We start from the raw sequence: 24,984 nt of genomic DNA, 5'->3' as shown, positions 1-24,984 counted from the left end.
CTATTCCTCAAACGAGAGCTTCAGGCATTTTAAAAGGCTGTTTCCCCTATGTCTGGAATGTTCCCTCCTCATCTCCACCTCTTGACTTTCCTGACTTCCTTCAAGTCCCAACTAAAAATCCCGCCTTTTACAAGGAGACATACCCCCTTAATTCTTCCCTCACTTGATTAGTTCCTATTTAACCTGTATACAGTTTGTTTGTACATAGTTTTTTGTATACTGTATTCTCCAATAGACTATGAGCTCCTTGACTGCCCTCCTTTGTATCAACAGTGCTTGGCATGTAGTAAGAACTTAATAAATGTTTACTGACTGACCGGCAGTTATATAGTAGGTGCTTAATCAATGCTTCTTGAGTAACTGACTAGATGGCAGGGCAGGAGCTGGGGTAGGAAGGATGGGAACTAAACTAGGATGTCTGAGACTTGAAGCCTACATGACTGGGAAGATAGTAGTACCATGAAAAGAAATGAGAAATCTGAGATAACAGATTCAGGGGAAAAGATATTGCAATATTTTTTTAATCCAAATTCATACTCTATATACTTTAAACATACTCTTTATAACACATTATGTTTAACTCATCCATTTCATGTTTACCTTAGAATCACAGAATTTTAGCACTGGAAGTGCCCCCTTTTATAAATCACGTATTCTAGTCTCATCGTTTTGCAGATGATCAAATGAGACCCACTTGGACTAAATAAAAAGCCCAAAGTGCCAGAACTGGTAAGTGGCAATCAAGAATAGAATCTAAATCTCCCAATTTCCAGTCCAGTGCTCTTTCCACTATCCCATACTCCCTCTCCCTTTGCTGCCCCATAGACTTATAAACTGCACTCTTACCATTACAGGACAGAAACCATGGATAACAAGATTTCATTGAGGTCTACCTATCATTGTTCTCTCTAACCAAAACTCCTACTTCCACCACTAAGAGCAAGAAGATAGTCTAGCGGTAAAATCTCATGCAGGCACATTCTAAAATAGCAACATTCCAACTGCTATTTCAAATAATGATGCATATTAACTCTGCAAATTCTCTAACATTTAAATTCTATCTCACCAATCTACTTCCCAATTTCTGTAATGTAATCTCATTGCCTTCCTTAAAAGCTGTTCATCTATGCCACCTCCTCCCAAAACCTTATTCCTGTACTAAGTACTATTCATCATCAGGTCCACTCTATCCTGATTCACCTGTCTCCTACAGCATTCTACTAAGTCAATAAAGTTCCCATTCTATTATGAACAAACTCCCTGATATTCTCAAATTTGTCAAACGACATTGCTTCTAATCCTTCATTTTAAATGAAATCTGGTTTTCTCAAGAGGATACTACATGCCTTTTAACCCTCTTCATCGGAGGACATTCCTCATCATATTACTCTAACACACCCCAGGAGAAGGGTGCGTAAAATATCTGTTCAACTACTATGCTTCCAGCCCATTCTTGTATCAATATCTCAGTAACATTTCCACAGTCAAACTCTATGAAATTCATTTATACCACCCCCTCCCCATTTTTCTTAGTATCAACAACTAACTTCCAGGTCACTTTCCCAACTCTTCAATAACATTAGCACATTACTAATGGTTATCCTCCTTTATCCCAGAATTCCTCTGGGAATTCACTATTCATGTATAAAGCCCTTTTAATAAACTGGTCACACAATTCTTCCACATCTTTAACACTTTTCCTATCCCTTACTGCCTTATGGTCGCACCATTCTCTTCACCGTCACTCAGAACCATGACTGCCAAGATATAGAACTTTGACATTCTACTCTTCAATCACAACTTTCAGTTTTTACAACACTCTCATTCCCTTTTAACTACTAATCATCCTTATGTTGACCCCCATCCCCTTAATTAGTCTCCTAACTTCACCAGCATTCATAAGCGGACTTGAACTCACTTCGAGTATGAACTGACAAAAGAGCAATCAGGTAACAAAGTCCCATCGGGCAGCCGAAGATTCTGGCCTCAGACTGAAAACTATTCATCAATAAGGGCTCATTTGATAATAATAAAAATATAGGCATATCAATTAATAGACACTCTACTAAGAATGGTTCCAGGTTCAGGCCAGTCGCGTGGCTGCCGGGCCGTGCTCACCTAACAGTAAGTATCCCAGGGCATGAGGAGGAGGCCCGCGGGAGCTGGGCGGAGCCTGGGACCTGACCCCCTTGTCTGCTTCGGTGTATCCTCTCGGTCTGGCGCACTCGTGAACATAGGCGTCTCTCTCCCGAGCCCTCCCTCTAACCTCCTCCCTACACGTGGAGCATTGGCGTGCCGCCGAAGCCCGCCCACCTGACAATATCTGAAGAGGATCCCCTAAACAAGCAGAAACGCACAGCACTTGCAATCATCTGTGGCTCCTGTCTGATTTCTTAGGGCAAGGAGCCAGTGCAGATGTCTTTTGTGGAAGACATAGGGGAGGATGAAGTGTTCCATTAAGAATGGAAAAAGTACTTTAAGCAGAAAACAGAGAAGACAGAGAGGTCTGAACCACTGTCAGAAAGTTAGATAAGAGTAAAAAAAGGATGTTGCCCGAAAAAAAGAAGAAAATGAGGAACACTGAACTGGTATGGTTATGTAACAGGTTTGATCCTCTCCTGAAGATAGAACTGGATGCACTGAAGAGAAAGCTGAAGAATTATAAGGGAAATTATAGATGTCACCAGGAAGAAGGACATCTTGTACTGGCCACAAGGAAAAACAAAACAAAACATGGTTGTCAACTGTCTGCTGAGGGCCTTTTGTCAACTTGATGTGAATAAACAGGTGGTATACTCTCTTAACCCAGTTGTTTATCCGGGATATAACTGAGTCCTCATAAGAGTTGTTAAATCTGACATCCAGTATTGATGACTATTTGACTGACATCCAATGACCACCATTCCTGGTGATCAATGAAGGAACATGTGATTCTGCCAGAAGAAACCTGTTCAGAATCTCTAGGAATCAGAGTACTTTGGCAGTGATTTTTGAAGACCTCAGAGGCAAAAGCTATATTTTCTTCACTTCTGTTGATTGAAGGTATAGACTTTAAAGAGGACAAAACTTATGGAAATAGCAGCTGGTGTTAAAATAAGATTTGAACTGTGGGCCGAGGCTTAGGATATGGGCTAGGGATGGAGCACATCTGAGAGACACAAAAGAAAATTTGGAAATTTACAGATCTGATCAAAAGGGCTTTGAAATGAATGTGGAAGAGGAGAGAGAAATCTGTACCTATGCACTGCCAAGGCAAATGCCATAGAAAGTAACATGATATAAAAAGAAAAATAGTGGAGGTGCTGGTGATTCAAAGAAAACAATATCCAGGAACTGGGAAAGTATTGATACCTCCTAAGGGCTGAGTCCTGCGTTGTTTTCTCTACTCAGTACTCTTTATTGATAACCTCCTCTGCCCCCCATAGTTCTCATCTCTAGCAGATGATGCCCATATACATATATCCACCCTAGACTTTTTCCTGAGCTCCAATCTCACACCACCAACTGACTATTAGATATTTTAAACTAGAGGTCTCCTAGCCACTTCAAACTAAACAAGTACAAAACAGAAGTTACTGTCTTGCCACCAAATCCATCCCCTCTTATAACTTCCTGGTTCTGTTTAAGATACCAGCACCCTTCTGGTCAACCAGGTTCACCACCTCAGAGTTAACCTCATTTCAGAACGTGACTTACATAGCCACCAATCTACTGTAATGGCCTCCTAATTAGTTTCTCTATCTCAAACCTTTCCCTTCTTCACTTTATCTTCCATATAACTGCCTGAGTAATTTTCCTATAGCATAGGTCTGACCTTGAGATCCTCTAGTCATTAGATTCCAATGGCTCTTCCTTTTCTCTAGCATAATAACTAACATTTATATAGCATCTACTGTATAGATGCTACAGAGAGATCCAAAACTTTATAAATATTTTGTTTAATTCCTACAACAACCCTGGGAGGTAGGTGCAATTATTATCTCCATTTTACAGTTGACAAAATTGAGGCAAACAGAGATTAAGTGGCTTGCCCAAAGTCATGAGGCTACTAAGTGTGTGAGGATGGATTTGAACTCAGGTCTTCCTTACTCTGGGCACAGTGTTCTATTCACTAGGCCACCCAGCTGTTTGTTATTTAAAGCTTTTCACCTACTTTCCCAACCTTATTATATGTTACTCTCCTTCACACATTCTGTAGTCCACCCAAACAGACCTTACTACCATTCCTCACACACAACTCTCCATCTCCAGTCCCTGTGTCTTTGCACAGTCTGACCTCATGCTTGGAATGCATTCCTTCTCACATCTATATAATCATGTAACTTAGGGGGATCTACTTTCAAGAATTAATGGTTTGGTTAATGTACAAGTCAGAGACCAGGGACAGTGTGGTGCGGTGAAAAAAGTGCTGGATTTGGAGTCAGAGGACCTTGGATTGAATTCCAGCTCAGTTACTTGGTCATCACCATCTACCCTGCTGCTGTTGCCTTCTTTAGACCTCCCAGCTTTACCATCTGTTCTGGAGAAACATACCAAGGGGCCCTGGCACTTGCCATCCATCCTGCTACCATACCTTAAAAATCCCTGGGCCTTTCCACTAGTCCTACAGCTGGACCCTCCAATTGTGTTGTTTCCCATTCCCCCTTAGAACGTGATCTCCTTAGAAAGCAGGAACTGCCTTTCTTTTCTATTTGTATTCCTCACATCTTAGCACAGTGCTAAACACTTAATAAATTATTTTTCTTTAAAAGAAAAAAAAAAGAATGGTTCCAGAATCCTAGTCCTAGGGCTTATTTATATTCAACTAATTAATTATTCAATGTTCACTGAGAAATATTTCAAAAAATATTCCTTGGTCTCCTCTTTCTCTATTTTATTCATGTAAGCATTTAGAGATACAAAATTTCCCATTAGAATTGCTTTGCCGGGGGCGGAGCCAAGATGGCAGCTGGAAAGCAGGGACTAGCGTGAGCTCCCTGCCGAGTCCCTCCAAAAACCTATAAAAAATGGCTCTGAACCAATTCTACAACTGCAGAACCCACAAAACAGCAGAGGGAAGCAGGGATCCAGCCCAGGACAGCCTGGATGGTCTCTGGGTGAGGTCTATCCCACAAGGAGCTGGGAGCGGAGCAGAGCCCAGCGTGAGGGGTGAAGACCAACCAGACGAGGAGCCGGGCGGAGCGGGCCCTAGAGCCCTGAATCAGTGACCTGCGGCAGTTACCAGCCTTCTCAAACCACAAACACGAACACCAAAGACAGCAGAGAAGGTTAGCGGGAAAAGCTGCGGGAGTGGAAGGAGTTCGGGGTTCAGCCACAGCCCCCAGGGGCAGCTGAGGTGGGGCAGCTACAGCTGCAGTTGCTTCCGGCCCCAGGCCCACCTGGTGGGAGGAATTAAGTGGTGGATCAGAGCAGGAGTGCACAGCCTGCTGAAGATCTAAGCCCAGTCCAGGTTGGGGGTTCTTGGGGAAGAAGAAGTGCTGGTGTGGCAGAGCTGGCGCATCCACCCCCAAACATGGAACACAGAACTCTTTAGTCACAAGCAGTCATACCCCACTGAAAAACTCAAGGGTCAAGTTAGTTGGTTGGGACTATGGCCAGGCAGCGAAAACACACCCAAATTCAGTCTCAGACTTTGGATTCTTTCTTTGGTAACAAAGAAGACCAAAACATACAGCCTAAAGAAGTCAACAAAGTGCAAGAGCCTACACCAAAAGCCTCCAAGAAAAACATGAACTGGTCCCAGGCCATGGAAGAGCTCAAAAAGCATTTGGAAAAGCAAGTTAGAGAAGTAGAGGAAAAACTGGGAAGAGAAATGAGAAGGATGCGAGAACACCATGAAAAACAAGTCAATGACTTGCTAAAGGAGACCCAAAAAAAAAAATACTGAAAAATATACTGAAGAAAACACCACCTTAAAAAATAGACTAACTCAAATGGCAAAAGAGCTCCAAAAAGCCAATGAGGAGAAGAATGCCTTGAAAGGCAGAATTAGCCAAATGGAAAAGGAGGTCCAAAAGACCACTGAAGAAAATACTACCTTAAAAATTAGACTGGAGCGCTCTTCCCTTGAGCCGTCCTAGGTAATCATTTAAAATGGTGAGGTACTCTCTTGATCCAGAGAACCCCACAAAATCATGCAAGTCAAGGGGTTCAAATCTCCGGGTCCACTTCAAGAACACCCGTGAAACAGCCCAAGCTATCAAGGGCATGCATATCCGAAAAGCTACCAAGTATTTTAAAGATGTCACATTGAAGAAACAATGTGTTCCCTTCCATCGGTATAATGGTGCAGTTGGCAGGTGTGCCCAGGCTAAGCAGTGGGGTTGGACACAGGGTCGCTGGCCCAAAAAGAGTGCTGAATTCTTGTTGCATATGCTTAAAAATGCAGAGAGTAATGCAGAACTGAAGGGTTTGGATGTGGATTCTCTTGTCATTGAGCATATCCAGGTTAACAAGGCTCCCAAAATGCGACGGCGTACTTACAGGGCTCATGGTCGAATCAACCCATACATGAGTTCTCCTTGCCATATTGAGATGATACTCACTGAAAAGGAACAAATTGTTCCTAAACCAGAAGAGGAGGTTGCTCAAAAGAAAAAGATATCCCAGAAGAAACTGAAGAAACAAAAGCTTATGGCACGGGAGTAAATAATGAAATTAGAGTGCAAATAAAAAGTGAAATGAAAACATTTGTTACAGTAAAAAAAAAAAAAATTAGACTGGAGCAAGTGGAAGCTAGTGACTTTATGAGAAATCAAGATATTATAAAACAGAACCAAAAGAATGAAAAAATGGAAGACAATGTGAAATATCTCATTGGAAAAACCACTGACCTGTAAAAGAGATCCAGGAGAGATCATTTAAAAATGATTGGACTACCTGAAAGCCATGATCAAAAAAAGAGCCTAGATATCATCTTTTAAGAAATTATTAAGGAGAACTGCCCTGATATTCTAGAGCCACAGGGCAAAATAGAAATTGAAAGAATCCATCAATCACCTCCTCAAATAGATCCCAAAAAGAAATCTCCTAGGAATATTGTTGCCAAATTCCAGAGCTCCCAGATCAAGGAGAAAATACTGCAAGCAGCCAGAAAGAAACAATTTGAGTATTGTGGAAACACAATCAGAATAACACAAGATCTGGCAGCCTCTACATTAAGAGATCGAAGGGCTTGGAATATGATGTTCTGGAGGTCAATGGAGCTAGGATTAAAACCAAGAATCCCCTACCCAGCAAAACTGAGTATAATGCTGCAAGGCAAAATATGGATTTTCAATAAAATAGAGGACTTTCAAGCTTCCTCAGTGAAAAGACCAGAGCTAAATAGAAAATTTGACTTTCAAACACAAGAATCAAGAGAAGCATGAAAAGGTAAACAAGACAGAAAAATCCCAAGGGACTTACTAAAGTTGAACTGTTTTGTTTACATTCCTACATGGAAAGATGAGGTGTATGATTCATGAGACCTCAGTATTAGGGTAGCTGAAGGGAATATGCATATATATATATATGTTCATGTGTACATATGTGTGTGTATATATATATATATGTGAATGTGTGTGTATGTATGTGTGTGTGTGTGTGTATATATATACATACATATATATAGATAGATATATAGATATATATCTATATATATATATAAAGAGAGAGCGAGAGCGGACACAGGGTGAGTTGAAGATGAAGGAAAGATATCTAAAAGAAATAAAATCAAATTAAGGGATGAGAGAGGAATATATTGAGAGAGGGAGATAGGGAGAGATAGAATGGGGTGGATTATCTCCCATAAAGGTGGCAAGAGGAAGCAGTTCTGTGGGAGGAGGGGAGAGGGCAGGTGAAGGGGGAATGAGTGAATCTTGCTCTCATCAAATTTGGCCTGAGGAGGGAATACCATACATACCCAATTGGGTATCTTACCCCACAGGAAAGAAGAGGGAAGAAGATAAAAAAAAGGGGGGGATGATGGAGGGGAGGGCAGATGGGGGTGGAGGTAATCAAAAACAAACACTTTGGAAAGGGGACAGGGTCAAGGGAGAAAACTCAATAAAGCGGGATGGGTTGGGAAGGAGCAAAATATAGTTAGTCTTTCACAACATGAGTATTGTGGAAGGGTTATACATAATGATACACATGTGGCCTATGTTGAATTGCTTGACTTCTTAGGGGGGGTGGGTGGGAAGGGAAGAGGGGAGAGAATTTGGAACTCAAAGTTTTAAAAACAGATGTTCAAAAACAAACAAAAAAAAGTTTTTGCATGCAACTAGAAAATAAATACACAGGCAATGGGGCGTAGAAATTTATCTTGCCCTACAACAAAGGAAAGGAAAAGGGGATGGGAGGGGAGTGGGGTGACAGAAGGGAGGGCTGCCTGGGGAACAGGGCAACCAGAATATACACCATCTTGGAGTGGGGGGGAGGGTAGAAATGGGGAGAAAATTTGTAATTCAAACTCTTGTGAAAATCAATGCTGAAAACTAAATATGTTAAATAAATAAATTTAAAATTAAAATAAAAAAATCCTGAGTATGACCAAAAAAAAAGAACTGCTTTGCCTGCATTCCATAAGTTTTGTTATGTAGTCTTATTATTGTCATTCTCTTGGATGAAGTTATTGATTGTTTCTGTGATTTGTTGTTTGACCCACTCATTATTTAGGATTAGAATATTTAGTTTCCAATTAATCTTTAGTCTATCTTTCCATGGACCTTTATTACATGTAATTTTTATTGCATCATGATCTGATGCAATAATATATATAAATAATATATATCTGCCTTTCTGCATTGGATTGTGAAGTTTTTATGCCCTAGTACATGGTCAATTTTTGTATAGGTTCCATACACTCCTGAGAAAAAGGCATATTCTTTTCTATCCCCATTCAATTTTCTCCCAAGGTCTACCATATTTAACTTTTGTAAAATTCTATTCACCTCCTTTCTTGTTTTTTTGTGGTTAGATTTATCTAGTTCTGAGAGTGGGAGGTTGAGGTCCCACCAGTATAGTCTGCTCTCTATTTCTTCCTGTAACTCGCTTAACTTCTCCTCTAAAAATTTGGTTGCTGTAACACTTAGTGAATATATGTTTAATACTGATATTATTTCATTGTCTGTGATATCTTTTAGCAGGACGTAGTTTCCTTCCTTCTCTCTTTTAATTAGATCTATTTTTGCTTCTGCATTGTCTGAGATCAGGATTTCTACCCCTGCTTTTTTACTTCAGCTGAAACATAATATATTCTGCTCCAACCTTTTACCTTTACTCTGTGTGTATCTCTCTGCTTCAATCAAGAAATATTACATGAGAAATATTTCAAGAAGTACTGTTTTTTATATAACTTCAAGAAGACTGAACAAAATTTTTAATTCTAGAGAATTTCTGCTTAAGTTCCACAATGCAAAGTGATTTGTGAATATATTAATATAATTTAAAACTAAAAGTTTTGTTTATATTAAATAGGTCCTAGATGTTATCAGGTCACATTAATTTTACAAAGCAAATGGGTATCTCCCACCAAAGACTTCACACATTAACCACAACGTAAATCATCATTTTTCTATCAATACAAAAGTTAGATATCCTAGGATTTTTTGAAACATTATAAAAAATTAAGAAGTCCCTTTGTACTCTACTAGTACCAAACTGGCATATGAATCTGAATGCATGCAGGCAGACAATGGCTGCTGGCTCCCACATTTTGAGTCAAATTCTAGAAATGTGATGTAGTCATTATTCACTTAAGCATCAGAAGTCACATTACAAAGATAGTCTCCATGTTAGTAAATAAAAATTACAAATTCAACAGCTGTCAGTAGCTTTATCAATAAATACAAGCTACTCTGTGCAGCACAGGATTCCTATTCTCTTCCAATACAGATATGTTTTAACAATAAAATAATTTCACATACACACGTTATGTCTACTACATACATGGAATGAGACACATATGGCAATAGCAGTGGTCTGGCAATCAAGAGAACGGAGTTTTACCCACCGATATGAGTTCTTAAAACTCTTTGAGCTTCCCTTTTCTCATTTGCTAGATATTTTCTAAGATTCTTTTCATCTCCGATATTCTACACTATGATTCTATCACTGATAGAATAATTGTTTACTTGAAGAAAATATATTTCAAATCACTAGGATTCATTCACAGTAGCAGAGCAGAATAGGATTTACAGTAGAAAGAAACCTCTAAAATTAACTCTATCTAATGACCCCATTTTACAGGTGAGGACACTGAGGCTGAAAGAGGTGAGGGTACTAGCCCCAGGTTACATAAGTAATAAACTGCAGAATTAGCACATGAACCCATCCTTGACTATGAATTCTTATCCAATGTCCTAAATTATACTCTAGCAGACTGAAAAATTGAGTGCATCATATTATTTCTCAGGACTACTCATTTTTAAATGTTTTTTTTTAAATAGACTTCTGATTTCACCAGTGCTGGTGAGAAATGTCCTCTACCAAAGTTTATCAGCACCTTCTCTGTAACTTACATTCTTAGAGAATTATCTGAGACACTGAGAAATAGTTTCTCCAGAAAAAAATTTCTCTAGAATCAATACGGTAATATGTGTCAGAGGTGGAGCTTAAACCCTAAAAAAGCCATCTCTCTAGGCACTATACCATGCTGCCTCTCCAATGTTCTACTTTAAAATATAAGTGAGTATATAACAGTTCCTTTCCTTTAAGTTATACATTAAAAAATGAAGTCTGAAAATACAGATCCTCAACATATGGGTGACTAGTATTTATCTTTTTTATCTTTTAATTCTTTATCTGCAATCTTCTCTATTTTGTCTTCTTTATTATTCAAAATCAAATACCCTATCAACTGACTGGAAACATACACACATATAATCTAACCTTCAAAAAACAAAAACAACTTCTTCAATACAGAGATTAGCTGAGCAGTGAGATAAAAGGCCACACACATTGTGAATGACTTATGAAAAATGAGGCTCTTTGGATTCCTCCAAAAGGCCAAACTGGTGTGTGTGTGTGTATGTGTGTGTGTGTGTGTAGTTTTGCCATCTGCATGCACACTTTAATCCTGAAAGCCAAATAGAGTTTTAAAGCATGTTCTGAAAGATAAGTATTGAGAGAACTTTGCTATTTGCTGTTTTCTTTTCCTTTTTTGAAAAATTAAGAGATGCCAGACACAGTAGGAGCAAACCTCTAATTCCTGCTATGGAGGTGTGGGTGGGGGATGGGAGGCTGATGGATTGATCACTTAACTCCAAAGTTCTGAGCTACAATCAATTAACCTAGAGTAGGTGTCTGCACTAAGACTGGTCCCAATATGGTGAGCCCCCAAGAATAGGATTGCCTAAGGAAGGTCAAACTGGCCTAAGTCAGAAATGAAGTAGGTCAAAGTTCCCATGCCAATCAGTAATCGACCTGGCACAACAAGTGGCTACTGCACTTCCAGCCTGAGAGAAATAGGAAGAACCAGTCTCTCCAAAGAGAGAAAAAAGAAAAATTAATGAAAAGGTTATTTTTAAAACATGTAAAAATAGCACTCAACATATAAGATGAAATGTTTAAGGTCATGATGGCTTCAATGTTCATATTTAAGTGGACCCAGACAAAGAACTCAGTAGCTTGATATCCTACATTGTGATGTTAGATATTATCACTTTGGAGACAATACAGTTTAAATCAAACAAACTTATCAGGTCACTGTGAAAGCTCATAACTGGGCCAATGGGTTTACTATATCTCTATTCTAAATGCCAAAAGGCAATTGAAACAAATGCAGAAACACCTGTGAAAGTCAGAGAAAAAGCAAGTGAATAACCTAAAGTTTATCATCTGTGGCTGTACAGATAAGTAGGAGACATGAACATACGTTTAAATTTTTAAGTCAACAAACTGAACTGCAGTCAAATATTCTACCTATAAGCTATGGCCCTTGATGAGGAGACCAAGAGATGGCCTTGGAGCCAGGAAAGACAGTTCAAGTCTTACTTCTGACACACACTTGCAGTGTGATCCAGGGCAAGTAATTTAATCTCCCCGGTCTAGGCAACTCTAAAACTATAAATTAAAGAGATCAACTTCTTTGATTGAGGGATTTTCTTCCTTTGGGAGTTCCTTATATCAATAAGATCACAGATTCAATCTCTTGTCCCTGTCCCTAAACTTAGTTGCAATATGATGAAATATGTCAGTTTCATAACGCTCTTCATTAACTGGTACCTTTCCTAACCATTTTCTCTTTACAGTCTTTCACTGGATTAGATATTCATAGATGTGTTTATTAAAATGAAAACTCTGAAACTCATGCTTATTGAAAACATTTAATTACATATGGCTATTATTTTTCTTAGCTCATATTTTGAATTTCTCTCTATGATTCCAAGAGAATGTGATCCATTGAAAATCTAGAGACCCTAAGGTCTACAAGTCAAAAGATGAGGTATCTTTACAATTCTGGTTCAGAATCCCTCAGTGACTTTGAGAAAGTAAAAATATTCTGTCTGTGCTTCATTTTCTTGAATGTATGAAATAAGAATAATAAAACTTACTTTACCTTCTGGTATCAGTTATCACTTACCCACTTCATAGGATAAGAGAGAAAATTTGAATAAAATATTAAGGAGAATAAGTTAAAGGAACAGAGATTACTTAGCCTGGAAAAGCAAAAGCTCAGACATCACTGAGACTGGGAAAGGTGTTTAAAAATCATTTGGAACCACAACATTTCCAACAGACATACAAGACTTAAGCTGGCCCTATCCATTCACTTTTGTTCCCTGAGGAAAAAATGGCAGCAGAATTTTTTAGTACCTTTCTCCTTCTACCCCACCCCCACTCCCCACTTCAGATTTTTACTAGATTCTGCAAATGTCCAAGTCCAGAAAGACTGCCAATACTCTCTATATGACATCTATGAGGAGAAAAAGTCCACTCCACATTTATTAATGCGCCCACTTCACCTATTAACTACATAGAGTTACTTCTATGACTTTTTATATCACAGGACTAAGATTATACTAGTTATCTTTCCCCTATAAATACACCTTAAATTTACATTAAAAAAAAAAAACAAAAAAAAAGGGAATAGAAAGACACATTATAGTCTTTTTTTTTTTTTGGAAGGGGGAAGGCAAGGCAGTTGGGGTTAAGTGACTTGCCCAAGGTCACACAGCTAGTGAGTGTGTCAAGTGTCTGAGGGCAAATTTGAACTCCTGACTCCAGGGCTGGTGCTCACTCACTGCGCCACCTAGCTGCCCCAATGTTATAGTCTTTTAGGGAATTCCTTATCTCTTTTAGACTTAATGCCTAATGTAGGGACTTGGTCAAATACAACATTTGAATAGGTCTTATCTTTCATGATATAAAGAGTTATTCTCCATCAAGAAGTTTCATTCCAATTCCACTGAAAAAATACCAGAAAATAGGGGTTTGAACCACTGCCATATGAAATTAATAATGGAGACTAAACAAAAATAATTCCCTGGCTTGGGAATTTCAAAAAGTGATTGTTAGTGCAATAGACCAAACGACAACAGTCCTAAGACCAAGAATCCAAATTCTATAATTAAAATTTCTAGCAATCTAGAACTTACAATTACCTTTTTACCTTTTTCCTGTTATTCCCTTCCCTGCTCCAAAATTACAGAGGCAGGAGGAAGGACTTCACAGAGGAAAGGTAGTGTCATACCTAAGAAGATATAAATAGGTAGAAATGGATAATGAAAAATCAGGATTACAAATTATAACTAACACTTGTAATGCTAGGTTCACTATAAAGTCTACTAGTTCACAAAGACACCCACATCTGTGGGGTAGCAAAGTCAGAAGCAATCACAAGGTATTTCCTCCAGTTCCATTGAAAAGGAAGAGGGCACAGGAGAGAAGCAAACTTCCTCATATTCTTATGGTTCATACAGCCCCTGAAAGAATAATACCCCATGCAGAAGGAATATGAAAAACTTACACCCTCCCCTTGTAAAAAAATAGGGGTAGAGGGATCTTAGACCTATGATTTCATTGTTTTATGGGACTCCTTGTGTGGAGTTTAAATAGCAGTCTGTTAAGAATACTCACTATTTACCTAAATATTTACCTGTCCTGTGATGAATAGATTTCATGAAACAGTTACAAATTCTTATTCAGGCTAAGATTTTATTTCTGTGACCCTGCAATATATGAAGAATAAGGTCATATAAAAGAAAAACCTATTTGTAAAAAAGTCACCCCATATGCTGCTCAATAAGGAAATTATATACGAATTATCTACTACCAAAAAAAGTTAATGTTAGTAAAAAAAAAAAAAAAACAAATGATCACTTTAAACAGATTTCAATATAAGTTGTGCTTATTGCTAACCAAAAAGTTTGCATCAATTCAAATCTAGTTGAGGAACCCCACCCTCCTACAAATCTTAGAGAAATGATATAAATCTAAGTAATGCCACAAGGCATTAGATAAAAATGAAAGACAACGATTTTCCTGTCTACAAGTCCAAATCTTCCAACATAAAACAAAATTCTGTAATCTGAATTTTCTTTTGCAAAAGACTGGAATAAATCTCTCCTTATGAAAGCAATGACCACAAGAATATTTGTTAATCTGGCATGGCTGACTCAACTTGCATATTAGGAGATACTAGAAAGAAGAATTATTTTGGTTTCTGGATATGAACATAATATTTTCCAGATATTTATTCTACACCTTCTAATCCTTAACTACTCTCACTCCAAAAATAGATAGAATCATGATGCTTTAACATGTTTCAGACTCCCAAACACAGCAACCAACACGCAGGCAGTGAAAACGTGCAGACCCTTTTAGAAAAGCATAAGGGCATACATCTGAAGGTAACATTTGTGTTGGCTTTACCCTTTTCCCACAGGAGCCCCAACAGTGTAAACTTTAATTCACATCTGGAACTAACCTTGGCTTCTCAGACCTTAAAAAATAGATCATGCTGATTTTTTTTTTTAAAAAAGGGGGAAAAAAGGAAAAGAAAAGAAAAAGTCAAATTTCAACTCAACTTGTCAGTAAGTGAACTAAAAGAAACCAAAGCTTTCCAAACCACAGTTTTCAAGGCCCAGATTTTTTTTATTTCTTGTCACCATTGGTAATTTTTCTATCCTACTTTTAAATAAAATTTTAGCATAAGTAAACAAGACAAACTAAAATTAGTCAGGGATTTTTTTATGCAAAACTTCAAATTGTGTGTCCTAAACTCTTTTACTCTAGAGAGAGTTCACAAGCTCTGACAGATGTTTTATAACTCTGTTTAAATATTTAGTCAGTAAAAGGATGAAATGTAAAAGCCAGAATGATTTCATTCTTCTCAAAAACCAGGGTGGTCTATGGGCAATTTTGGTACCAGTGGTGTTGCCGGGGGAACAAAATGAAAACAGGTGCCATCAAATTCAAATTAAAGATTTAGTTCTATTTTAAACCACCTTAAACAATGTTTCCATAAACTTTCTAACTGATACTACTACAAATTTGACAATATTTTATAACAAGAAAAGGATTATAAATTGTCTGTAGACCATCAAATTTTAAGTGTAACAAATTTAGACTGATTGGCAATACTTCCTTTTAAAATAAATTTCTTACATTATATATGCAGCATATCTTTAAAAATGGAATGAGAGCATATTAAAAGGTAATTGAAAGTAAGAAAACTGAGCACATACAGAAAGAAACTTTTCTGTAAGGATTTTACCTTCCTTTCAAGCTTATGCAATTTTGAAATTACAAAACAAGAATATACTTAGTATGAACTTACAAGAGATCCATACACATAGTATAATAATGAAAGCTTAACTTTTCCTTGTGAATTTCATTGTGGTTTTCTCTTTTATCATTAAAAACTGGATAATATTCCCTCTAACCAAATTCTACTAAATGTATCTTGTTTTTCTTAATACAGTGTTAGGGAAATCTGCCAAGAATATTTATAAGATTTTCCCAAATAAATATTTTAAAATGTAAGAAAAGTTATCAGTTAAAGGATCTTGATTTTGTAAGAAAAATCAAATATAAGATACAGTTTTGTCAGTTAGCATATGTTAGCAAAGAATGGCTGCAGCAATCAACACAGTAACACATAAAAACCTAAGTACTCAGTTTCTATTATTAAACAATAGTTTTCTTACTCAAAGCAGGAGAGACGAGAGAGACATACACACACAGAAAGATGTGATTTCATCTAAAAATTAAAGAAAACTTTTTTACATTACATCGATGTCTGCTGCAAGGATTTCTTCACTGTCCTTTGAATAATCCTCAACTTCAATTCTTCAATGGAATTGAACATTCCTGTGTCTTTGTCTTTTTTGCTTACTTGGGTATCAATTAAAAAAGAGTAGGTCTGCAGTTTCATGTGCAACCATCTTTTTTTGGTGCTATGTTATGTAAATGCTTATTTTATTCCATAAATTGAAAACAAATTTTTTATAAATAGCCTCTACTGTATTAGAAGCTGAAATCCTAAGAACTGCGGCACTACATTAAGTACATCACAGAAACAAGAATTTAAAAGCCACAAGACACCTCAGAGGTATAATCTTATACAAATTCTACTTAAGGGATGAAACTTCTTTTTCAACAAGGTCACCGGGTCTCTACTTAAAGATCTCCAAAGATAAGGAACTTTATACTGTACTATATATGAAATTATATCCTGCATGATACTTGATAAAAGAATATCATACATTCTCTGTTCCTTTTTTTTTTGGAAAGGTTATGTAGTTCATTTCCATGGAGGATTTTTATTAGGTAGATCAAAAGATGTACATTCTATAACATTTTTGTTTATCTTATTTCATTTTTGACACTTGGAAGATGTTTTAAGTTGCAGAGGAACCTAGGCTTGCACTTGTATTTAATCTACTTTCATTTATTTTCATCATAAATAATCAAGTTCTGTTGCCATTGTGATTCTTTCAGGAAGTTCAAAGTTTTATTTTTAAAATTTCTCTTGGGAAAGACTGGCTGGTTCATTAGTATGGAATCATAACTTACAGAGAGCTACATTTATTGAAGACTTTCCAATTTTTAACCATAATGATGGTTTCATCAGCTAGTCTCCAACAATGCTTAAAGATTTTAAATACGCGCGTGTGTGTGTGTGTGTGTGTGTGTGTGTGTGTACACACACACACACACATATATATATATATATATATATATATATATATATATATACATACACATATATATATATATGTATATGTATAAACTATTCCCAACTTAAATGTCTCCAGGTAGATTTTTTTTTTCAGATTAGCACTTATAAGTATCTGAATCACACAACAAAAAATATACAGCATTATATGAGGCAGACCAATATAAAAGCACCTTTAACTAAAATAACTGTAAAGTTTCAAGTTAACTCACTTGTGAGTAATTATGAAATTACTGTACTGATCCTCTGCTTACTTTGAAAGTGATTAATCAAAGTCAGAGAAAGCCAACCATCAACTGAAGTGTGTTTCAAATTTCCTACTCAGGGATGAGTTTAAAAAAAAAGATGAGCTAATTTTATTTTAATTAAAACCTCATTTAGAAGTATGAAGTAAATGTTTTCTATTTAATTCCAATTACATTTCAATTGTGTCCAGCTTTCAAATTTCAAGAATCCACTGCTTCTGCTACTTGATTACACATACATGAATCTTTCTTTCTGATTCACATAAACAGACCTAAAAGCAAATGAAGACTGAAATACTTGCCTATTCTAGTAAGTATACAAATATTTTGTATTTTACACCAATAATCCAGTGGATCAATGATTTAATTAATGTGGGTACTTCTTCCCATAATGCAGGTCACAACCCATGTATACCTACTCATCCTGTGTGAGGGAGGGAGGCAAGAGAGGAAAGGGAAGAAAGGAATAAGCATTTATTTAGCATCTATTATGTGTCAGGCACTGTGCTAGGCACATTTGCAAATATTATCTCATTTGATCCTCACACCAACCTGAAAGATAAGTGCTATTGTCTCCATTTTACAAATAATGAAACTGAGGCAAAGGTGAAGTGACTTGCACACAGTCACAGCTAGAAGGTGTCAGAAGCCAGTGAAAATGAAAAAAGGCCAGAAAGAAAGTGAAAGTGGCCAGATCTGAATTTAGGTCTTCCTGATTCCTGGCTCTATTCATTGAGCCACCAGATGCCTCATATATGTGACTTTCATGTCCTCCCAAAAAAATCATCATAAGGATTCACCCAATATGCTGCGGCCTTCTTCACATCATGTGGGTACCAGTAGAACCGATGGGTTATCCTTTGGTTGTCCCTTACTCTTGCTACATAACCGAACCAATCATTTTTTTTTTCATTTATACATCTCTCCGATAGCACCCTTTATACCAGTTTTCTTGAACAATTCACTTGTAATATGGCATAGCCTACTCATAAGCATGTCTTCAGTGTACTTTGAGTAATCCTCAACTTCAGTTCTTCAGCAGAACAGACTTTTTGCATTTCTGTCTAAATTATAAATGATATGTAGTTTATGAATTAAATTACAAAACTAATTGTCTTCAATTCTAAGTAGTTCACTTTTATGAGGGTGGATTCCATTGGACAATTTAGTTTTGGGGTTTATTCTTTAAATCCTCAAGTCCTTGAGGGAAATCCTTATGCTCTCCTTGCTTTCACAAAATCTCATAATTACAAAGGACCTTAGAGTTTACCTACCTAGTTTTTCTGAAGTACCTACATAGGAATCCCAATTAAAACATACCCAACTGGTGTTCATTCAGTTTAGGGCGAACTCACTATTTCATATGGCTACCTATTCTGCTTTTGAATAGCTCTATTAAAAGGTTTTTTTCTTACATTGAGCCTATATCTGACTCCCTGAAACCTCCACCTATTTCTTCTAGGTCTTCCCTCAAAGGCCAAACCCAAAATTCTAATTTTGTTGTCCAGTCATGTCTAACTCTTTGTGACCCCATGAAGTTTTCTTGGCAAAGACACTGGAATGGTTTGCCATTTCCTTCCACAGATCATTTTACGGATGAGGAGACTGAGACAAATGGGGTAGTGATTTGTCCAGGATCACAAACCTAGCAAGTGTCAGGATTCAGATTTGAACTCAGGAAGATGAATCTTCTTGACTTCAGGCCTGGCACTTTACTCACTGTGCCACCTAGCTGCCTTACACATGACTTACATATGACAATCATTCAAATACTTGAAGTCTATTATCATATCACTAAGTCTTGTCTTCTTCAGGATAAATACATCCAGCTTAAAAAATCCTGCCACTTATGTGTCTATCAGATATGCCTCAATTATCAATTGTACACTGGCTAACCCAGAAAGGCTGTTCAAGAAAGGCCAAAATGGTAATGGGCAACTAAGGTTTAAGCTCAGAGAGATTAAGATTCATAATTAAAGATTTTAATTTTAGTAATGCTTATTTGCAATTACTTCCCCCCCAAAAAAATCTATGTGGAAAAGAAAACATATATCTTCATACATAGGCACTACCTTTTGTTCATAGTACTTATATATTTTGTGTATTAATATATTTTATTAAAATTTCACAGAAAAAAGTAAATAAAAGTTTTCAAAGAAATCACAATATTGAATTAAATAGGCTACAGAAGCTACCTATCTGCATTGCCAAAGGTCCTTTTGGTCCTCTTCAAGAACAAAGGACAAACAACAATTGCCAAAGGTCCTTAACAAATTAGTTAACATTATATTCTTCGAAATAGATACTAGCGTTCTTAAAACATCTTTTTATCCCTTAGTCACCTGTGTTGTCAGGCAAATCTCTGTTAACAATTTTGTCATAAAGTCAAAGTATTTATTGAAAGAAGGACTAATTCATCTCACTGACTAGAACCATGTCTAAAAAAGCATCAAGTTAGGCCTCGAAGCTATTAAATCTCATTAAAATACCTGAAACAATGAGATTATATAATGCCTTAAACATCAAAATGCTATAAATCAAGTGAAGATTCCCTGTGAGATGGGAATCATATGTATTCTATATTTATATTTTATGTGTTTTTTAAATGAATGTAGAAAATTCATGGAAATTGATTATCTATTTGATTAGATTCTTTGATGCAGCACAGAAAAGTTAAATTTACATGATATGATGACAAAACTGAAGCAATCCTAACAGTTAATGTTGAAATTCCAAAGCATGATTTTTTTAATAACTTTGGTAGACAACTCTTTTTTTCCCTTTAGGACCATATCAATGAAATTATAAAATAAATAAAAAGGAATATATCCAAATATTTGCTTTATAAAAATTCAGGAATGCTTCTACAGTAAGACAAAGCTTTAGATGACAGCATAGCATATTCTATTGAATCTTACTGGACAGCAGTCCAGCAAGAGTTAGAAAGGAAAAGGGATTGAGGGTACCTCCCTACTCTTAAGCTTTGATAAAGACCTTTTAAACTCTTAATTTGCTCCTGAAAAGGTTCTCTGCTATTTCAAAGTAATTTATATCTGTGAATTTTTTAAACAGAATGGTTTCTACATTAACCAAATCATATAATTTGGGATTAAAGGGCTGGAAAAATATTTAAGTCTTTTTAAAGAATGTGTCTTTGCACTGGCTGCCCACTATGCCTGGAATGGTTTCCCTCTTCACCTCCAATTCTTGGCATCCCTGGCTTCTTTCAAGACTCTGCAGGAAGCCTGACATGATCTCCTCCCCACCCCTCTCATCTACTTAAGCTTTGCCCTCTAAGGTTAACTTCCTTCCATTCTGTTTATATCAGGTAGGTACCTATTTATATATTGTCCAGTACTATTTTTGTGTTTCTACCTTTTTTTGTATACCCCCAGGGATTAACACAATGCTTGACATACAGTAACAAGCATTTTATAAATGCTTATTGATTGTCTTCACTGAAAGCAAGGCAAAGAAGGGGCTTCTTAGAATCTTGGGATATTGCCAATTTTTAACATATCAGATTGCCAAGACCTTGCCATATTTGTACTTAGGCCTCCTGTCTATTTCCCCATCTCATCCGGCATTCTCCTTTTACAAGCATCATATCTGGCAGTCCCACATGCCTAGAATACACTCCCCTTTTGATCTAAACCTATTAAAATTCTCCTCTTCTTTCAAAGCCTGGTTCAGGTACTTACTGCCTCTTCCATAAAGTTTCCCCTGATCTTCCTTAATTGAATGTGATCTCTCCCTACTCAAATTTCCCTATAGCACTTTGTACTGATTCCCCTTTTGTTTACTATCACATTCTACCCTTATGCTGTACTTTAAAAGCAGGAACTGTTTTGTTTGTCTTTACATGTGCCTAGCACTGAGCTTTATGCATAGTAGGTACTCTTAGATATTAAATTAATTGAGCCACAAAGTCTCTTGACAAAGACTAACTTTAAAAAGCATTATAGTACTTTACAGTAAAAGAGAAGATAATTGTTACCAAAAACTTCAAAAGGCAAAACACCTACATTTTGCAATTTACTGTGTTTCTAAAAACACCAACAAATTCCAAAACATACTGAATATTTACTAAATTGATCATCCCATTCTTGTTTGTTCCTCTAACATTTGCCATAATGGATCTGACCATCATTACTTTTGGGAGGAAGAGGAACTCTATTCTTCTCAACCTTTACTCTAAATTTTTTCAACTGGAGAAATTAATAGAGATCAGCACAGTGACTGGATCTGTGATTTCATTAGAATAGGGAACTCCCTGTATGAAGAAACGTCCTCTATCACTGCAGATCAGCACATTTTCTGTAACTTATAGTCTGAGCTTCCCTATAGCACTGAGAGGTTTAGTGTATTGGACAGTCAGAAGTAGGACTTGAACCCAAGTCTTCCTAGTTCTAAAGCCAGTTCTCTATCCACTATACCATTGTGACATGTCCTCAATCTCTGAATATACCTACTAGAAAAATTAAATAAATATAAGCATCAATATTGAGCTAAGGCTTCAAATAATATATGAAGTTTTGATATAATTTATCCCAAACTTATCTTAGCATTTTCTTCCATTAAAAGCCAGTAAAATAATGGAACTTTATGTGTAACAGGAACTGAGGAGAGCAGAAAAAATGTAAAATATTTATGAAAAATGGAAAATAACAAGTTAATTTGTGAATGTGACAATATAATTTCTAGATATTCTGCTTACTACATGTGTTCAGTGGATCTAAGAAAGTCAAATAATTACAGAATCATGGACCTAGAATTATAAGGAACCCCAGAGGCCATTCAGTTTCAACTCTCATTTAACCAACGAAGAAACTGAGATGCAGTGGTGAAGTGACTTGCCCAAACACATACAGCTAATAAGTAGCTGAACTAGGATTCAAACACACATCCCCTAATTCTAAATAAAGGACTTTCTCCACTGTAACACTTCCACTGTAACTTTTTCCATTGTACCTAACTTGAGGCAAGAGAAAGTCCCTTTCATTTTTTTCTATCTTCAAGTCCTGGTGTGGCATATGTAGAAAGCTTAACTTCAACAAGGAAAAAGGACACCAATTCTTTTGATATAGAAGAAAAGGAGAAGAAAATGGGTAACATTGCTGAAAAAAATTAAGGGAAAGAAGAGGAGAAATGAAAGAGCTTTCATTGAATAGCCTTGAAGGGGTGTTAGGGGGACCTAAGGCATTTACTGAAAACTAGAAGGAGGTAAAGACACAATGAGGATCTGAGGCAAGTTTAAAAAGTTCAGAATTCTCTATGTGGATGCTAAAACAAGGAGGCAATAAGAGCAGATCTGGAAAGATCATGTAATAGCAATATAGTTTTATTAGAAGTTAGGTACCAAAAATTAACAATGAATTAAATCACCTGTATCTTATGAATATCTCCAGACTGATCCAGCATTCTCACAGTAGGATATAGTGATAGAATAATGAAATTGATCCAGGATTGAAGATTGAAGATAGTGTGAATCATTAATACAGAGGCAAATGGGGCCAGAGAGGGAGAGATAAACAAAGAGAATATGGAAGACTCAAAGTCACAATAAGAAAAAGTGATAATTTTTAGGATAAGAAAGTAGGAGAGGAAAAAGGATAGGTTTTGGTCAGAAACTGAAATGATGATATTCAGAATCTTAGAGGTCACATAGTTCTTTAAGATCAGATCTAAAGGCTGGGATGGGGGTGGAGGACAGAAGGACCAAACAAAAGACTGACTAAAGGGAGGATGGAGCTATAGATAGTTAGAAGTGAAAAGGTTAAGGAATTGTATGAACAAAGGTTTAGATTAAGCTAGGTCCCAATGAGTTTCATGAAGTAGTCCTATTTTGAAAATTCACACTATTTGAAGTTGTAATAAATATGGTAAAATAAATATGTAAAATATGGTACCTAATTCCAGCCCAATAGAAATAGGTAATAAACAGTTTTTAAAGTAAATTTTAATCTGTTTATTAATGTAATATGACAGTAAAGTATAAGAAGGTATTTCTGATTCAAGTTTATTACAAAGTAGTAGAATAGCTGTAGATTGCAAAATTTTAAAAATAATAAATTATTGAATATCAAACCTAATAATAAGCCTGTATTAACTGATATGGCAAAATGTCATCATTGAAGTTTAAAATATTTTAGCATTGTAGACTGAACTATCCTCTCTTTCATTAAATCTTCATAGATATAATGGTAGCTACAAAGAGTTTTATCACTATCTCAGTAAATTTTCATGCTCACATTCTTATGCAATAAACCAAGTATTGTGGGAATTACCTAAAATCATTAATACTTTCAATGCAATATTGTCATTGTAACATTTTTCAACAGCTGGGCCTAAATAACTTGAAAATTAGTATTTGTGACTAGTTTTAGTCACCCATGCTTTCTTATTTGACAAAGAACTACACGTGATCCTCTCAGAGGTTCAGGATCTCAATACCAATAAACGAGCATTGATTTTAATTTAAAATCCCATTCTGCATTACCCACCAAGACACTTTAAATCCAGGTCTAGCTTTTTCTTTCTTAGAAAAGTAAGTTTTAGAAGGCAACCTTTTCTAGAAAAAAGCCAATTTCATCCACATTAAAGACTGTTGCTTAGTGGATCCACATTATTCAATTATTTTCTTCAAAACATCATAATATTACTCGCTATATCATTATGTGCACTGGTCACCTCTATGGTTATTTTACATTATGCAACTGAACTTGATGGTAAAAGTTTCTTAACTATCCATTTCGTTTCCATTTTCTTTCATTGCCTTAAACTAGAAGTTTTTGTCTGAATGGCAGCTCTAAAAGGAATGTGTTTTTGATTGCAATCTTCAACCTATACAGCTAAAACACCACTATCTCTATCACTCTAAGACCTCTATTCCTAGCAGTTGCTTAAAAACTACAAAAAGTTACTGCAACTGTCTTTTTCTTCCACCTGTATGTTTCATAATTTTCCATACCATAGATATAGGTATTCTAACATCTCATCCTATTTTAATTATGAACAGTTTCACCGAATTTTCATGCTAATGTAATAACAAGGCCCTGCTTTTTTGCACTGGTAGTGTTTCACCCTGAAGTATTTTTTCTTTTGTCAACTTGCTAAGAGTCCTTTGTTTAAAAAAATTAACACAACTGTTGGTAATATGATATGTAAGCAGCATATCATATCCACACATGACAATGGGGAAGTGTAGACTGATGACACAGCAGCATGTTAAAACCCTCAATTAGCCTGCATATGTCACATTAATTTAATTTTGGTTTGAATTAAATGTGACCTGGTATCATTTACAATTTGCACTAAATCGAATTTCACATTATTCATGTACATTAATTCATTTTGCATCAATCATGACCTAGCTGCAAGTCTCCATTCTGAATGTATTCTTTTTTCTTTCCAGGTCTCAGGGAGTTTTTATAGCTAACAGAAATGGGGAAGCAGATGGAGATGAAAATAATAAGCAAAGAGAAATTATAGTTTTGAAGAGTCTCACAACAGCTGTCCTTGCTATTAAATGGAAGGTAAATGGAGAGAGCTAGCTGGCAGAGTGGAGAGTGAGGC

The 24,984-nt window shown here is 36.3% G+C and overlaps 2 protein-coding genes across 2 annotated transcripts in view; one reads left to right on the top strand and one right to left on the bottom strand.

Moving 5' to 3' along the window:
- The window catches only part of STK3 (serine/threonine kinase 3), a 492,549-nt gene that overhangs the window by 296,847 nt on the left and 170,718 nt on the right, over window positions 1-24,984 (bottom strand). The window lies entirely within an intron of this gene.
- Window positions 6,062-6,668, top strand: LOC118848379 (60S ribosomal protein L17-like). The gene has a single exon (XM_036757243.1). The coding sequence runs from the start codon at window positions 6,094-6,096 to the stop codon at window positions 6,646-6,648; it is 555 nt and encodes a 184-aa protein (XP_036613138.1). The 5' UTR covers window positions 6,062-6,093; the 3' UTR covers window positions 6,649-6,668.

Source organism: Trichosurus vulpecula, chromosome 1 (genome assembly GCF_011100635.1).
Source record: "Trichosurus vulpecula isolate mTriVul1 chromosome 1, mTriVul1.pri, whole genome shotgun sequence".
NCBI classification, from domain to species: Eukaryota; Metazoa; Chordata; class Mammalia; order Diprotodontia; family Phalangeridae; genus Trichosurus; species Trichosurus vulpecula.
Note: the sequence above shows the minus strand (reverse complement) of the source record. Positions and strands in the feature narration are given on the sequence as shown.